The sequence below is a fragment of the Mesocricetus auratus genome, unplaced genomic scaffold (assembly GCF_017639785.1).
Source record: "Mesocricetus auratus isolate SY011 unplaced genomic scaffold, BCM_Maur_2.0 Super-Scaffold_4256, whole genome shotgun sequence".
NCBI lineage: Eukaryota > Metazoa > Chordata > Mammalia > Rodentia > Cricetidae > Mesocricetus > Mesocricetus auratus.
The window spans coordinates 55894725-55913219 of record NW_024429182.1 but is presented as its reverse complement, the minus strand read 5'-3'; the positions used below and the strand labels follow the sequence as shown (position 1 = coordinate 55913219).

Here is an 18495-nt window from a genome sequence, read left to right as displayed (position 1 = left end):
CTGTACTCTGCTAATCAGTGCTGCTGGTAATTGGCTTACTCCCTGCAGACAGCTATCTTTATCTCTCTGAAGTCTACAGGGAACTTTTGGGCGTCCTTCCATCTTGGGGGAGGGGTTCCTGCAGGAAGGCAGGACTCTAGTGCTCTCCTGGGGGAGCCAAACAGGTGCAATCTTCTGCTCCAGGTGGATGCCAGAAACCTGACCCATGTTCTCTGTCTGTGATAAGCTTCCAGGGCTTGGAGGCAGGACTATATGGGAAAAGACTTGGCCTGATAAAGAGTGCTGCCTGGGTCCAGGGGGAAAGAGGAGGTGATGTTTGAATCCAGAATGGGGTCAGGAAGTGAGTTTACGTGCCTTAGGGGCCCGAGTGCAGAGCTCCTTAGCAGACGGGGTAAGGTGGGCCTGGATGGTGGAGCACCGTTGGACACCTAGGATCCTTTCAAAATGTATGCCAGTCTCTCTTGCCTCTCTCTGGTCAGCCCACCTCAGACCCAGAGTCCCTGTGCTAGCTGTGGCCCTGGACACATAACCCATGACAGTGCCAGGTTGCATGCAAGAGGCTCTTCCCTAGTTCCCACCCGGTCGGTCCTTCAGCACCTGTTCAACCCAGCCAGGCCAAGGCTAGTTCCGAACTCAGCTCCTTGAAGACACCACTCACCCTGGCTGCCATGCATCTTCCAAAAGTAGAGCCCCTCAGTGACTCCTGCCAGGAATGGTACAGACGCCGCAGACACCCACATCTTTGTACAAAGCTAACCCCATGTTACTGCTGAGACGCCTTTTAATATCTGGCCTTATTTATATGGGTATGACTCATTCACCATGACTGTGAGATGGAGATACTTTGCCTACTAATATTTAAATTGCAGTTATCTGGAGCTACGAGAAGAGGAAGCGAGGTCTGCTGGTTTGAGTTTGGTGGGGTTGGGCTGGAAGATTAGGGTCTGGCCCCCACTTGCCCAGTTGCATCTGCCTCTGCCTCCCTGCTCCAGTCAGACCCCGCTGGCCCGGAGTCCTATGCCTTGTACATTTCCTTTCTGACATTTGGTGAAGCTGGGGTTCGGTGGATCACTGAGACCCTCTGCAGCTTCTCCTATTCCTCTCAGCTCCCCTATGAGTCTCTGTCAGACCAGGGGACAGAGCAGCCTCTGTGCCAGTGTTGAAAGCTGCTCAGGTACTCCCCTGCCTCTGCAACCCTGTCTCTCTCTATCTTTCCCTCTTTCCCTGGAATAAGAACCAGTGGAATAGCACCTTGGGAGGCTTAGGTGGGAAAATAAAGATGGCCTCAGGGCACCAGGGTGTGACATGGCACAGACTGGGAAGTCTGGCTAACGGCATTTTCTTCTCCTGTGGTGACACCACGTGGGGTGGGGAGGCTTTGTGCCTTGAGGTCTCTGGCCCGAGTTGAAGGGAATCATGGAGCCTCATGCATATACCCAGCATGCCCTCAGTACCCACCCTCAGTGCATCCTCAGAACGTAGCCTAGTGCTGGCAGAGGCTCCTGGGGAGCCCCATCCCATCCTGTCCTGGGAGAGTACCTAGTTAAACTGCCTCCTGTCATTTACATAGATGGCCACTCAGCTTTCTGGGGAAACCTGTCCCTGGCACACGCTGAGGTCTGTCGCCAGCACATCGTCATAGTCACCTCTGTGATGAACAGCCATGTCCCACTTCATCTGTGACTATGTGACAGCTCCTGGTTGCAATGTGGGAGCTCTGTGCTCAGCAGGTAACCCACCCCTTCATAGTCCCCAAAAGCATAATGGCTGGTGCAGTTCTGGGACTCAAAGACTTTCTGCAGCTAATGCAGTTCTCTGGGTGACAGTTGAACCCAGGAAGTCCTGTTCCAGGTGTGAGAGATGTGCTCAGGGTCCCTGGAACAATTTTCCCTCTAGGAGTCAGGGACCTTGAGGATCCAAACTCCTGGGCTTCCTCAGCAATAGCCTTGATTGTCAGCAAGAGGACACTATAGCCAAGGAGGCAGAAGAGGAGGGGCTGGAAAGGGTACAGACCTTGCTGCCAGCTTAGTGAGCTTTGGGCTGCTTGGCAGATCATCTACCCTGCGGTCCACAGATATGACAGAGAGTCAGAAGCAGTGACACCAACCAGACTCCATGTGGAATCTGGTTCTGCATCTGCTACCACATCACAATGTGCTCCACCATATGAGAATGCCCTTCACTCTGCAAATCAGCTGGGTGAGTCCAGGTGCCATTAGAAGCTAAGGACAAGCCCTGGCTTTCTCCCAGCAAGCACTGTAAGGCCTCAGGGAACTCCGTAGACATTGTGAGGACTCTGGTAACTGAGGTTTGGTGCTTCTGTTCAAGTGACAAGGACAGGGACATCCTCACAGCTCTCTTGCACAGGCCTTCCCAGGTCCCCAGGCAGCAAGCCCTAGGTGGAGGTGGGACAGAGCAATGGGCTGGCTGTTATTTGCGTCACTTAAATAGGACTGGAGACAGATCAGCTTACTGTTCCTGGAACTCAGTGGGTGGAAGCTGGACTCCTCACTCATTCATTGAGTTTCCAGTATGTTGGGAATTCCCAACTCCCAGTTTGCAAGGGGAGAAGAAATGCAAGCATCTTCTAGCACCATGAAAAGCCCAGTGGGCTTACTGGTGCACTAGAAATACTGAGGGACAGTGTCTCCAATGACAGGGTTAGCCAGGGAAGTATCTGGGAGATGGGTACCACCTCCAAAGACGACAGAAGCATTAGGACATGCAAGTGAGGGTGTGTGTCTTTCAGTGTGGGGGAGGAGATTGTCCACCACCTTCTACCTGCTGACTTATAGTGTGGTTTGGTTGGGATCTTGTTGTTGTTGTTTTGAAGCAGGATGTCATGTAGCCCAGGCTGGCCTCAAACTTGCTGTATAGTTGCAGATAATTTTGGAATCCTGATCCACCTGCATTCATCTCTTGAGTGCTGGGATTGCTGGTGTAAATTCTGTCAACCATGCTGGGTTTGTGCTGTGCTAGGGATTGAACCCGGGGCTTTGTGCATGATAAGCAAACACTGTTTCAACTGAGTCATGTCCTCAGATTCCATTACCCATGTTCTAATGACCCATATCACTCAGCTGCTGACAGTACTGCTGTAAATAGAAGTATACTTGAACCCTTGCTACCTCTCATGAGGCAACTTTAGGGACTTTTTTTTCAGAAACAGAAGTACAAAGAGGGAGGTGGCTTTTCTGGAGTCACAGAGACTCACTACCCACTGGGTGGGTCTTTTCCAGAGTGCTGCTGTATGCAGGAACACTTTGTTTTGCCCTGCAAACATGGACTCGGGTAACCCCACAGTCAAATACTGGGAATTGCCAAGTTACTCCAGTTCTGCCAGTGGGTAAACTGAGGGCTGAGGACGTACCTAACCAGCCAGCCACGGCTGCAGAGGACAGTGCCTCTGCCCACACTGCCTGGCTCCCACACTTCCTACTGAAGCCACAACAAGGGGAGACACGCTTGTCACCAGCAGTAAGCACTTCCGAGTCTCACCACGTGCGGTGGCACCTGCCATATCCTCCCTGCCAGGACTTGAGAGCCTCAAAATGTTCTGATGCACGGAGAGCCTTTTTTGTACAAGAAGTAAAATTATTTTCAGCCTGTTGTCAGGCAGCTGTCAAAAGACATGGAAATGAAGGGCTTACTGAGTTTCTGAGAGGAAGTCCCATGGCCAGGGTGGGTGTAGGGACACAGGCTGTTGGCCATGCAGGTTGTGGAGTGCAGAGAAACCAGTGGTTTGGGGGCTCATTCAGGGGTCACTCTTTCCCAGAAAATTGATTCCAGGCACATGGTCTGATTTTTTTAAGTATGCATGGATATTGAGTGGTCCCAGACATTAATGGCACTCACCTTCCTGCAGGACTGGAGCTCAGGTAGACAGCTTCATGGTTGCATTTCTAGGCTCCCATTCTCTACCATCTGCACATCATGTACTGCCCCTGTCCTGGCAGCCAGAATAAAATCAGGTTGGTGGAGGGAAAGATTGGAGATGTGGGGGTGCACACTAAGGAGGCTGAGGCAGGAGGGTGGGGAGTTCCAAGCCAGGTTGATCTACCAAGTGAGACCCTGCCACTAAAGCAAAAGAGAAAAAAAAGAAAGTGGATACTTGGTGCCCTTGACTTTTAACTGCACATCAGGACCCAGGCACTTTGCACGACCTCTACAAGTCTCTAGAGAGTTTTGTGGCTGCTCTCAGGGACTCCAGCATGCAGATACTCCCAGAATACTCCAGAAATCTCAGACCCCAGCATGAGAAAACTTACTGTGTGCAAAGGGTCTATAGCAGTCTTGAAGAGAAACAGCTTTTGGATTCCATCTCTCCCTTAATTATATTTTTAAATTCCTGTTCTGTAGTTTCTGATGTCCTTAAAGATGGTACCAGTGGTTCCCAGGGGTCTGCAGGCTTGCTACCAGCCTCGGTTAATACCACCCAACTTTCTATCGAAGCCTATGTCAGCACTGGGGACCTGGGTCCCCATGGGCAGGAGGGTGAAAGACCCTAGGGGTGGAATTTGCAGGTCTATACTAGGAGAGGAGGGGAGGGGTTTGCTGTCTGTTGGCAAATTTGTAGGCAAAGAGCAGTATATGCCAGACCACAGTTGCTTACATGGGTCCCTTGTTCACACAAGCCTGATGTCCTGCCAGCCAGGGATGCTGGAAGGCCACAGGCTGCAGTAGCAGCATAAGATGAGGGATAAAATGAACACCCTGTGTTTGTTGTCTGAAACCAAGAGGAGAGATTCATTAGTGGGGGTGGGGTAATATCTCTTTAGGGTAGGGATGCCATGAATCACCACATGAAGGTAGAGACCTTTTGTTGCTGGGGCTTTTTAAGGACAGCACAAAAGAAGGATTGTGTCAGAAGTGGCCCACTCCCTGAGCAGAAATTCTCAGGGTGTCCTATGAGACACCCCCAGCTTTCCACAGCAGAGTCAACCCCAGGCTGAGTACACATGACTCTTGTCTGTCTGGATCACACAGGTGCTCACATGGCCCCCAGCCCATCTGCTCACAGTCCCACCGAAACACATGGTCACCCGGCTCTAATCTAGGCTACTCCCAGCCCTGCATGGGCCCTCTGTCACAACCCTTCTTCCTGCCCTCGCCTGCACCAAGGCTCAGGGAACATCATGGAAGGAAGAGCAGAAAGAATGCATAACTAGAGGATATGTGGAGTCTTGTGAAATGCTGTCTTTTGGACATGGTATCCCATTGCTCCCATGAACCCACAGCAGCTGTGGTTGCCTGTATAAGACATGTGCAAGGCCAAGCTAGACAAACTTCCAGTATGGGTGGGAAGGAGTTCATGAGCCACCCGCCCCTCATGCATGAAGGGCTATTAGCAGTGTGTGGCTTCTGGGTGAGGGAGAACCATTTTTCTTTGCGGGTGCAGCCATTGATAGGCAGCCGTGCTCCAGTGGATTACCTCAGACACCTGCATGCACAGGCAACACTAATTGGACTTAGTTTTAACAAGGAAAAGAAGGACCTGAAGTTGGATGTCCGAGAGAAGATGGAGGGGTTACCAGGGAGAATATGACCAAAATGCAGCATAAAGAAAGAGCTGTCTAAAGGTGTCTGAAGACAGCATCCTTCGGTATGGGATTCCAGTGTGGGGGAGTCCTCTGTCACATCATCATAGCCTGGCTATTTCCCCTGCCTGCACATGCCACCCGCGCCCTGCACTCGTTGCCCTCCTGGCCAGCACAGCTCACTCTCCACAGCCTGGTGGGACATTGAATTCAGGGCTGGGGCTGGTTGGCACTAAGAGAGCCGGGTAGAGACATGGTTCTGTCTGGGAAAATTCCCAGCTCTTCTCCTTGGTCAGCCCAGGGCCCTGCACATTTCCACAGCAGTTTCTACTTGGAAGCAAATGCACCCAAAGGAGCAGCTACCTCATATGCAGCTGCTGGTGATGATGGCACTGGGGACTTTGTATCTGGGCCATGTGACACTGCTGCCTTGCTGGAGTTTGGGAGTTTGGGGTTCTGCTCTAGGGAAGATGGGACAGGGACCTATTTGTTCCCTCATCTTTTGACATATCTGAGGCAAGAGACTCAGTGTGGAAAAGAAGGTTCTGTCATGTTTGTCGTCTTCTTCATTCAGAAAAGGTATAGGGTGTCACACAACCTTCTTGGGAAGAGGTCTTCTCATATGACCTCCACCAAAGGTCAGTGTCATATGTAGGGTCTTTAGGGGAGGCGTGACTAGCAACAAAGCCTGGCCTCTAGCTTCACAACACAGTTGTGGGCACACAGTCTCTGCACCACACAGTGGCCAAGGAGTTGCCAGAGCAGTGGGTGGCGGGGAAACTTGGCTTGGGTGCAGCTTTGCGCTTTCTGGAAGAAATCGATCCCTAACAGATGGAGCAAGCGCTGAGCATCGCTGGTGTCCCAGAGAGTTCCCAGAGCTCTGCCGAGTCTCCTGAGCCCATGTGCTTGGGGGTAGACTGGCAGGGTCCCCAGCCTCTGGAGCAGGGCTTCCTGTGTTCATGGACACTGCAGTCACCCCAGTCTGACCTCCAGCCAGTGTTCCATGATCTAGAAACCTCCATGTTGAAGCTTTCCTACCCTATCTTTAGTACATCCCTGAAAGCTGTGCCCTCATGGGTGATATTATAGGCAGAGGTCCTCTTGGAAGCTGTTCAACCTTGCCCAGAAGGTCCACGTGGACACGGAAGCCACACGCATGATGCGACAGTGAGCATTATGCAGCAGCTCCTTCTTTAAGCCAGCACATGTCTGAGGAGCCGTTTTGATGACACCCGTCTGTGACACTACAGAGGAGGATGTCACCCTGGCGGTTTTGACATGGCTGACTAACCGTGTGGGCCCAATGGAGGTGATGTTTAAATGCTCAGCCGACACGAAGCTCACACACAGACACACATAGTGAATCAGGCGCAATCTCTCCCTTCCCAGAACCCAGACAGCGCCTGGCACAGCCTGGGCCATCCTGAGCATGCTTAGGAAGGAAGGTGCCACTGCTTTGGGCATGCCAACCTCCTCTTCCTTACACCGCCATTTTTGTTGACATAAACTGTGTCAGCCATATGGAATTGAATTCAGTGTTCCAGTTGCTTTTTCCTGTCTCTTCCTTTTACTCCCCCCCCAACTCCCGGGTTTGGGAAGCTGTTCTCTTAGCAACCACAGAAGCTCACACTTAATTACTGCCCCAGTGGCAGATGCACCCCGCTGGGAGCCTGACCCCAGTATTTCCTCCTGCTCTGAAAGCACCTTCACCCTGGTGTGGACACCATTCCCTGTCCTACCCACTGCAAGGCACAACAGTGAGACCACCCCCCATGCCCTCCACCCCCTACCCCCCACCTCTGTGCACGCATGTTTGCTATACAGATAGAACTTTCTCAAGGCAGCAATTGGGGAGCTCTTCCCTTGCTTCTCCTAGACTTCTGTTGGGGTGTGAATGCCAGAGACATGTGGGGAAACAGCTCTGAAGGGTGCACTTTTGCCAACTGCCCCCGAATTGGGGTGTTTTACCACTGACTACCTTGCCAGTTAATTTCCCATTCCCTCCACCCAAAAAGCAAATGTAAGCAGCAGGAGGCGGAGCCCTGCTTTCCCAGGGTCATTATCAGAATGGGGAGGGCCAGAGAAGTAATGCCACTTGTGTCTGATTCTTTCAAAGAGAAATAGGTCACTGTCAGGATTCCTGAATCCTGGCATGCCTACCCGAGTGTCAGGGATCTTTGAGTGGCTTGTCTGAAATATGGATATTTCCCCCCTTGACTTTCTTACCACATCTGCTAGCTGACAAATAGACTTGGCTTCTTCTTTAAAGATGTAAAAAAAAAATAAGGAAAGAGAAAAGAAAGAAAGAAAAGAAAAAGCACAGTACTTTATATTTAGCTACAGGCGCGCGGAGCGCCCGGCAGCAGCCGGGTTTCCTTGGATAACTGGGGCTCCGGCTCACAAATGCCTCCCTGTGTCTCCTGGCCGCCAGCTCGCGCGCAGTCGCCTGCTGCATGTTAACCCTGCGTGGTGCTGTTTCCCCGATGCCCTGCTTGCTCGCCCAGCAGAGTGGCATTGCTCACATGAGGATCGCCGCCAGAGGTAGCCGGCTCTGAGAGCAGCCTCAGTCTGCGCACAGTTGCTTCCCAGCTGACAGACAGAATATGGGGTGGGCTTTGTTACCAGCACGCTGGGTCTGGCATGCCCAGCGATGCTCGGGGCTGCAGAGCGCCCAGACGCCCGCCACTGCTCGCCGGGTCCCAGCCGCGCCAGCTCCGAGGGGCCGGGCTGCGCGCCTAGCCTTCCTGCCCGCCGAGAGGGTTATATAATGAGCGGACCGCTGCCAAAGTCACAGGGAAAATGAAGTCTTTGTTAAATGCCTTCACCAAGAAGGAAGGTAAGGAGAAAGCTGTAGGAAGCGTGGGGTGCCTAGTGAGCAGCTGTGGGCTGCTTCTGTGGGGAAAGGGGACTCGGGTGCCTCCTCAGATTGCTGGTTACGGTTCATCGCTCAAGGAATAACTGCCCCAGCTTTGTAATATGGTTTGTCTTTAGCCGGGTCTGGAAGATTAACACTGATGAAGGTGCCTTTGTATTTTAGTGTGTACCTAAGCCACCAGCCTCTGGTAAAACTGCATTCCAGAACATCTCATCCGGAGAGCCTGTGCTAGAGGGCACATTGGGAAACTAGGTCCTAGGGAAAATAAAAGAAGTTTTGGCTTTCATCCTCCGGTCACCTGGAGGCTGTGAGCACCTGCCAAGGAGGGTCAGGGCACATGGCTGGGTGCACCCGTGGCACCCTCTTCCAGTGCCAGTTGCCATTCTGGATTGTGAAGCCATGGGCGCATGAAGAATTCCTCTTTATCATACCTTGTATGAATTTTATTGTGGGGAAGAAAAAAACTGTATAAATAAATGCATGTAAGAGGGCTAAGAAAATATCCACCCACCGAAGAGCTTGCAGATTGCCTGAAAGAAGGAAACCGTTGGGTGGCATATTAATCATTTTCAGACAGGAAAGAAGCTATTTTTAACACTATTTATGAAAAAAAAACATATTTTGCGTCTATGGTCCCAGTCAGAGAGTTTTGTCAGACGGCAAGCTCTTTTTCTGTTGAAACCATGTTTCCAAAGAGGTGACTTTAAGAAAATTAGAAAGCTCACTTTCCACCCAAGCTCACTATGAGCTAAACACCAGAGATATTTCAGCAGCCTAGAAACTAATTTGATGTGAGGCTTGGTCATTAAGCAAGGCGGTTTTCATTAAAACATCAGCCCTAATGTCACCTGTGTGGGCCCATTTGACTCACTTGCCTGGTCTTTGGGGTGGCATGTGTATAAATGTCCCAGCTGTTTTATTCTGTGACCCTGCCTACATGGCCTTGCCTGTATGAGGACATCCTGCCCCCTCCTTCCTTCAGAATGGATATATAAAAGACTCGCTTCTTTTTCTATTGAGGCTTACCAAAATTCACCATGTGGGACTTCGATTTTTATAACCCATGGATAGCATATATCACAGCCATGGGTTAGAGTGTTAAGTAATGCTATCTCTATTCTGTTTCTGTGGACTTTTCTTTCCTATACAGTTTATCTTCCCAATGGGCAGGACATCGACCCCCCCATATCTACTTACTTTGCTATTAAGGATAGTATACTTTACTGGTTACACAGAGATGTAATCAACTATACTGTTAGGGATAGGTGTCTGTACAGATGCACAATCACAGGATACCCACATGTCCGGGGCTTGGAGTCGTGTGGTACCCTCCATGTGCCTCGCCCGGGGGGTACTCCTGGAAGCCCCAAGGTGCAGGGACCATTTTATCCTCTCTAGTTCTACCAGCCTTTTAGTTTTCACACCAGAAATGTCCACCAGCTCCTGATCTCAGTTAGCGACAAATGTGGCCTGCTGAGATTGTGGGGTCACCTGTCCTTAAAGCCTTTTAAATCCCCCACCTCTGTAAGTCCTAAGATCATCTCAGGCTCCCCTGTTGGTAATGATTATAGACTCCAAGGTGAATACTCTTAGACTTCTCCAGGTCTTACTCAGGGTAACGCCATCAGCAAGGTTTCCTTTGTGCCCAGCCAAACACATGTGGTAGCCTGACCTGGCTATGGTTCTTTTGGAGGTAGGCTACTGGGGTTCTGGGCCTAGCTCTTTAAGATCACAGGATCTTGGCTCCAAAGAAGACACTGACCAGTCCCTGTGACTCACATGCTGGAGAAACTGGGAGTGAGATAGCACATAGCCAAGACACTTGGTGAGAATCTTCCCCCATCAAAAGCTTGCAGAGAAAGCAAGGTGCATGAGACATGCCTCTGTCCACTGGAGCAATTAGGATTCTCTCTGTATAGCAAATGACCCCAAGCCCAACAGCTTCTTCTCTTGCTGTATGGCTTCCTGATTGCCATCTAGCTCTTATTCCTAGGAAGAGGAGTGTCCTGAGTCACAGCTGACCTGAAAGAGTCCTGTCAAAGCCACTTCTGTCCCCGTGAACTATGCTGGGGCTATCTGTCCCTAGAACACCTGCTAAGGCAACACTGTCCTCATGAGCAGTGCTGATGCTACCTCTGTCCGTGTGAGTTTTGCCAGGACCATCTCTAGGCTTGTGAATTTTTCTAGGGCCACCTCTTGAGCTATGCGTAGGCCACCTCTATCACTATGAGTTATTCCAGAGCCCTCTCCCGGTGAGCTCTGCACTCCATAAGGTCTGCGAAAGCCATTCTGTTGCCATGATCTGTGCCCAAGTTACCTATTTCTAGTACCACTTATGTACTCATCCTCATTCTGATGTCCAGATGAGTAGAAGGCTGTGGACTCTGTGATGGAGCAGGAATCTTAGCTCTCTATGCGGTTTCCACCCCTAACTTCTGACCTTGTGCAGCTGATGCCATAGGCTGTCTGTCCTAAACTGTGGCGTTTGCTTCTCCTTTGATGTCAGGGTCCTTACCCAGGTCAGTTCCCCTGGAATCCCCAGTTCTCTATGGCTTCACAGGGCCCTGCCTGCAGAATGGAGTCCTAGCCTTGGGCAGCACAGGCTTTAAGGATGTAGGGGCAGAAATCCTGTAGCAAGGCTTCCCTTGGGCATCAAGAGGCTAAGAGATGCACAGTGTCTCTGGCCATCAAGGTGAGGGCATCTACTGTCTCTTCAGCCTGGAGAGCTGCTCCTGAGAAGCTCTGTAATGTGGAGAACCATTTATGTTACTGGTCAAGCAACTGAATGTTCAGGGTGACTGCAGTGTGAACCATCCCTTAAGGTGTCTAGGTTTGCCTTATCTGAGTCCTGGAGTGTGAGGATCCAGCTTTGTCTAGACATTTCTACGAGACATTCAGTGAAGTGGGGCCACATGATGCTAGGCCCCACTAGCTGGGGGAGAAAAAGATTCTGAGTTGTTGTGGGCTCCTATACCTGAGACTGCAAGGGGCACGGGGGTGGGGTGGGGTGAGGGAGAAGTGTCTGTCTGGCTTCCCTTGCTGGGAGAGTCATGACCAAGCTGTACGTCTGAGTGGTTCATAGAGATAAAATACCCCCTTGTTCTCCATCCTGGTTGCTGAATGCCCAAGATTAAAGTGATACAGGACTGGTTTCCTGAAGTCTGTCTGTGGTTTACAGATGATGTCTTCTCTGTATCCTCATGTCATCCTCTGGGTATCTGGGTCCTAATCTCTGGATTCATTATTGCTGTCACATCCTAGTGACCCATTTTAATGTAGCCACCCTGTGAAGAACCTTTTGATTCTCAGTTGTACCCTAGCATATGAACTTTGGACACACAGCTGTGCCCATTACAGAGGTCACATTTGGGTTTTAGGGGATGCTCCTGAGCCATGCGGTGTCCTAATGCTTAGTGACATGGGGAAGCCTATCCTTACATGTGTTATGGCTGTGTCTACCTGCTGAAGGCATGGGCTGACCCGATGGAAGGTCAGACCCTGAGTCTCTTCCATTGAGGTCCTGGCTTGAGCTTCCATGTGCCTCAATGTTTCTCTGCATTCATGTCAGGGGTGAGTCAGGCTTTGGGGAGCCCAGCAACAGGTCTTGCACCAAGCCTTCAGGCCCATCACCGGCTTGCATGGGAGCTTGGATGCATGTAGACCTGGCCTCCCTGTGCCCCTGTTCCCTGGCATTACTCATCCGCCTCTTTCTTTCTCTCCCCAACCCAGTGCCCTTCCGAGAGGCCCCAGCTTATTCCAACCGCAGGCGGCGGCCCCCCAATACATTGGCTGCCCCCAGAGTTCTTCTGCGTTCCAATAGCGACAACAACCTCCATGCTGGTGCACCTGAATGGGCTGTCTGCGCTGCAGCCACCTCTCACCGAAGCCTCTCACCCCAGCTGCTGCAGCAGACACCTAACAAACCTGATGGAGCCACGAAGAACCTTGGAAGCTACGCCCCTGGGCCCCGCAGCCGCTCCCCCTCACTCAACAGGCTCGGTGGCACTGGCGAGGATGGCAAGAGGCCACAGCCACATTGGCATGTGGGGTAAGGAGAAGCTGGGTAGTGGGAATGGCTCCCATGGAAGACGGTTAGCCATCCATGTTTCTCAACCCAGGCTACCACAGAAAACACCGATGCTGAATTCTGCTCTCTGAGCCTGGGGCCTCCCTGCTTAGCCTCGTACCCTTAATGGCTATTCTCCAGCATAAGTGAGGGAAGCTGAACTGCACAGGGGCCTTATGTCCTTTCCAGCGCCTTGACTTCTTGGTTCTAAAAGTGAAATGTCCTTGGGGAGTCAGGGTGGAGAGTGTAGGCTGTACGTCATGCGACCTGTAGCACAGTCTCTTCTGTCATGCACACTGTGTCCACTCCAGTGACCACATGCTCACAGCAATGGGAAATCTCAGCCTGGAGGAAATAACCAAGGTACAAAGCCACATCAGCACAAGAGAGCAGCCATGTCCCAGCAGCCTTCACTTATGCTACAAGTAGGAATTGTATCTGCCCAGCATGGCAGGGTCTCGGAACCCCTCCATCCACCTCTGAAGTAGCCCCAAGTAGTAGGCTAGAAATGGGCAGGCTGATAGACACTCAGGATGTCACAGCCTGGACCTTCCCTAGAGAAGGGGCTTGTAACCTACACAGCCAGGAAGGGACCTGTGTCCCAGTGTCCAGCTCCCAAGCACACCTCTGTCTTCATGAGTTTCTTAGCCAAGAGAAGAGACTCTCAGGTATCAGTTCATTATGCGGGCCTTGAGGACATGTTTGGTGGCCATCAGAGAGATTCAGGGAAACAGGAATGGGTCTTACTGGCTTCCTGTGACCCTTGTGACAGACAGTGGAGGATGGCAGGATGCAGACAGGCACCTGCCACGGCTCTGTCTTCCCCAGAGGATTCTATTCTTTTCCTAGTATCCTGTCTTCTCTTTCCTCAGTCTCTTCCCTTTAGATTTTCTTCTATCCTGTCCTGCCTAGTGCAGGCTGGCCCAGAAAGAGTGGGAAGCAGTGTACTTGTCCACAGCCTCTGCCCTGGGCCTACATAGCACAGGTGAGTCTCTGTGCTCACCTCTCCAGAGATGGAGCCCTCTAGTGGCACCCAGAGGTACAGCTGAGTCACAATCCTGAGATGTTCCTGAGACTTGCATTTAACCTGTGGGAGCCCTGGGAGGTGGATGGGGCAGTCCAATAACTCCCAGGCCTCTCCCAGCTACCAAGATGTGGAAGAGTGCTCAACATCACAAACTTATCAGGCTGTACTCATCACAGTGACATTCCACTACTGTCTCATCTGTCCTGAGCGACTTTTGCTTTGTCAGGGAGAGAGGCCTGGTGCTGGTGAGATCACTGGGGAGAGAGTGGTATCCTAGGTCCCTCACCAGCTGTGTTCATCTGAGACATGCTGCCTTTCCCAAGCCCCACCAATCACTGGGGTTTCATGTCGTGAGGTTACACTGGCATCACCATCTATTCCCCCAGCAAACACCAGTTCTTCAGTAGGCATCAGGGAATGATACCTCTTGAGACGAGGATCTCACATTGCAAAGCAAGACGCTCAGAGACCATAAAACATTCTAGATATTCCATGGACTTCAGAGTGCACAGGACAGTCTAGTATTTCTCCTGTAAGCTCTAGAAGATTCTGGAATAATCACTTTGCCTGTCCGTCCCATCTGATCAGACATGGGTGTGAAGGTGACAATTGGATTGCCCTGTGGCTCTGACCTGTTTCTACCCATATATTCTCCCTCTGGATCCATAGGAGCATAGGGAACTACATACTCAACTCTGCCCTCAATGGAGCAGAGACATGATTACCTCAGCAAAGAGCGAAAAGGCTCCGTCCCCTGGCTTCCATCCTCATCTCTGGGCTGTGTTAACAGAAATGGGAGGAGGAGGAGCAAAAGAGGGAGGGAGGAGGAAAAGGAGTGAGGGAGAGAGAGAGAGAGAGAGAGAGAGAGAGAGAGAGAGAGAGAGAGAGAGAGAGAGAGAGAGAGAGAGAGAGAATTTTAATATGGAGTCTAGATCTCCCTGGCTACCTTCTTGTCACCTACACCTAATGGGTGGTAGCATGTCACTCTGACACCATCAGTAACAGTGTGGTTAAGACTGCCAGGTTTATGGTTGGTGGGGCCAAGTGATGGATGCTTTCCATAGGAGCAGCTGCATCCTGGCTTGTGGAATCTGGATCCAGACACCCCTTCTCCTTGTGCATTCTGCAGAGTGCAGTAGTCTGTGGCTCCTCTGGCAGGCCACAGCTGCCTGGGTGCAGGAGTTACAGCCCTCTGCACCTGGCACTCCCTGTGTGCAGGTGAATGTGTGAATTCCACCTTGCATGGAAGGGAAACAGGTTGCTTCACTCAAGTTTAGATTAAGACCTGGGGAGAGCTAAGGCTACTCTCTGAAGGATTGGAGCCATCTGATAGAAAATGAGTGGGTGTCAAGAAGGCATGAGACCCCATAAGTTCAGCAGAGAATTGGAAAACATGGGGAAGGAGCCTTACTCAGAGCAGCCATTATCACAGAGTGGAGGGCTCTAGAATTGGGGTGGACCTGGCCTTATATGCAGGCAGAACCCTCTCCTACCCAACTAGAGTCATTAAAGGCTTATTGGCTGTCTGTAAAAAGAGGTACTCCTCTATGGTCAATGCAGTACTGGTACCCCACTTCCTACCTGTGAGTTGGGTGGGCCCCTCACTCTATTCACTCTCAAAGATACAGTGGGTCTGCCCACTGAAGACTTATTGTCCCACCTGTATCCTAGCCCCTCCTGAAACAATCTCTTTGAGCCTGTGTAACGGGCCTATTGAACGATAGCAAGTCCTTATCCCTGTAATAGCTCCTAGTGATGGGCAGCTGGATGCAGGTTGAACTAAGGTGCCTGGGATAAGCCTCATAGACTTACCGGTTTGGTGGGTTTCTTCCTCTTAAGTTCTAAGTGGCCAGAAAAGAACAGGACGGCATGTATCGGGTCTGTAGGCATATCAATGATGGGTAATGCAACTGGCCCACAGCCAGCGCTCAAGCCCCTATATGCTGGATATGCCATCTGCTATGCTCAAGCCCCAGCTAGCAGCTCTCACAACCTCCATTATCCCAGCTCTCTCTCAGGGAGATGCTGATTTCAGCTAGCAGCTCTCACAACCTCCATTATCCCAGCTCTCTCTCAGGGAGATGCTGATTTCAGCAGGCCTCTGCCAAGTGACTTTTCCTGGACGTATCTGGAATTCTTTGACTCTGCACGCCAGCCCTGCCTCCTGTCTTCCCAAGAGCAAACACAGTGTCTCCTTATAGAATGTCCCACATTCATGGACTACTCCAGGCCCACCCTACTGCCACAGCCATGATGCCCTAGTCTCTGACTTGCCTTGTGCTCTTCAAACACCTTCTGTGGTCTCAGTTGCACTGCCTGACTCTTACCCTAGCTTAGACAGGGTGTGTACACTCAAACCTTGACTTTGGTCATCAGTCTGGTCTTAGCAGAAACATACCTGGCTGAAGTACACTCCAGTTCACCCTTTGTCGCCTCTCCTGTCTTCTGTGCTCAGATATATGTGCTGCCCTGTGAGGGACCACCTGGGAAGTTATAAATAAATGAATGAGTGACTGATGGAGGAGTGAATGAATGGAGAGAACTCAGTGTGTGGGAAGTTCCTGTTCATACAGGGTAGCTGGGAAATGGCCCAATTTACCCTTCCCAGTTACCCCCAGAACAGAACATTGACTTTCTGGTGCTGAATCTCCAGCAATCTAACCCTCAGACTAAAACAAGTCGGCTGGTAATCCATCTGGCTGCTCTTGGCCAGAACATGAGGGAAACACAGATGCCAGGGCTGGGAAAGTGCTGAACCATTCACACTGTGTGTGTCCTAGCTCATCTGAGACTACTCCTTACCTGGGCATATGGAGGGGGCTCTATTGTTGCTCAAGGCTGCCATAAGGAGAGCATGACCCATGGGCAGGAAGGCACCATTCATAAAACACCTTCCCTTAGTGTACAGTCTTTTGTGTCTTTTACTACACTGCAGGATAGCGCATCAGGATGTGAGAGTTGCTCTGACTTCCATGTGAGGTCATTATTCTTGGAACCTCTCTACTCTCTGTGAAATGGGGTTAATACTTCTACCTGTTGCCTTCAGGGGACGTCATGAAGTTCAAGATAGTAGGGATTATAAAGATGCTTCAACATCCACCCACATGAGACCACGCATTACCACTGAGCCTTGGAGTGGGTTGTACCATGGTCTATGATCAATGACCCCTCCTAGCCCTGTTCATGGAGACTTCTCAGGCCTCCAGACTGATGACTCAGAGCTAGCTATCTGTAGATTGAACCTGAAAACAGAGAGACAGGACCATGTTTACATTGACTTCTATGTGTGGAATAACATTCAGGCAGTGGCTTGAATTTGCTAGAACACCCCAACATTATGTTACCTGCTTTGCAGTGCTACAGCACTATGTGAAATGGATTCCTATCAATTTTCTCTCATGATCACTCATGATGGGGACCTGAGGCTTTAAGAGATTCACTGACGTGCCCAGTATCTGATAATGGGGGTCAGCTGGGCTTCAGGCAATGTTTCTGAAAGTTGGGTGTGTGTTGGGCTATGCAATAAGGCAGGTAGATGAGTGGATGGACAGGTAGTTGACAAAGGCTAAGTAGGTGGATGGACAATGGATGGCGAATGGACATGTTGGTAGTGGATGGATGGATGGATGGATGGATGGATATGTAGGAAGACAGATGGATGAAGGGATCCATGAAGCCCCAAGATGTGGCTGACAAGACAAGGAGAGGCTATATAACGAGGTGATGCTAAGGTCGTGCCCTGTCTTCTATCTCCACCTTAACTTGGCATCCTGGTGGTAACATAGCCCACTCAGGCATCCGTGCCTCCAGAATTCTGTAATGATTTCAGCCATGGTTATGATTTAGAAAACTCTTGGGGCATGTCTGGAGGTGTATTGCTGGGGAGAACCCCAGCTATATGCAGCCTTCCACCTCCACCATGTCCACAGAGTCCAGGTATGTCTCCAGGCCCTTCAGCCATGCTATAAGAAGCTAAGAGGCATGGCCTTTTTTCCCTCTTTGCTTTACATGGATGAAGAGCAGATCCAGTCTTTGGGGCAGGCAGGCCCTATGCATTCAGTCACCATACACCTTCACCAACATTGTAAACGAGTGGCTAAATTTAGTATGCCATGGCTCCAATTTCAAGTCTGTAGACAGAGTCCCTCAAAGACATCAACCAGGGTCCAGTGGCTAGGTCTCATGCTCATGCCAATTGGAAAAATAAGAACCCTTGGGCCAATGATGTGATGGGTAACACATCTCTCTACTGACAAGATAAAGTAAGAAGTAGAAAGAAATATAACAGAGCACACCTTTGCAGCTTTGTAAGAGCACCCCAAGTCATAGGGACTTTATACACATGGACAACATAGTACAAACGACACCTGGGAAGACAGTCTCAGTAAGGGATTGCCTAGGGCAGAGTGGGTAGGCATGAGTGTGAGGAATTTCTTCTAACTGCCTTAATTGGTGTGGGAAGACACAGGTGGCACTATCCCCTAGGCTTGTGGTTCTGGGCTGAATAAGAGAGGAGAAAGCTAGCTGTGTTCATTTCTCTAAGCTCTTGACTAGATGGGACGTACTAGCTGTTTGAAGTTCCTGTCTTGACTTCCCTGCAGTAATAGACTTTGACCTAGAATTGTAAGGCAAATCAACCCTTCTTCCCCCGTATTGCTTTCTTGTCAGAGCATTTTATCGCAGCAACAGAAATGAAACTAGGGCAGAAATTCACCTTAACGAATCAAAGAACATTCTGTCAGCTTCTAGAAATTCCCTGCAAGCATGTTTTCCATCGGTCCTTGTGTTGAGTGACTCCTTTTCCTTGCACAAAGCTTGAGGCCACTCCCATGTGCTCAGAGGCCACAGCATCTGTAGGTTCAGAGACGAGAGCTGGGGACTTGGAGGCCTATTCTCATTTTGGAACTGTCTCCTATGCTTTAAATGCCCACTCATTTCCCTCTTGGGGAAGGTCCCAACATTGTGAAGGTGCTGCCTTCCTGGCCAGAAA

At 50.6% G+C, this 18495-nt stretch overlaps 1 protein-coding gene across 1 annotated transcript in view; it reads left to right on the top strand.

Annotated features, from left to right (window-relative positions):
* Shank2 (SH3 and multiple ankyrin repeat domains 2) overlaps positions 1-18495 on the top strand; it is a 433677-nt gene that overhangs the window by 174060 nt on the left and 241122 nt on the right. The window contains 1 exon segment of the mRNA XM_021227358.2: positions 12142-12460. Coding sequence (XP_021083017.2) covers positions 12142-12460 — 319 coding nt within the window.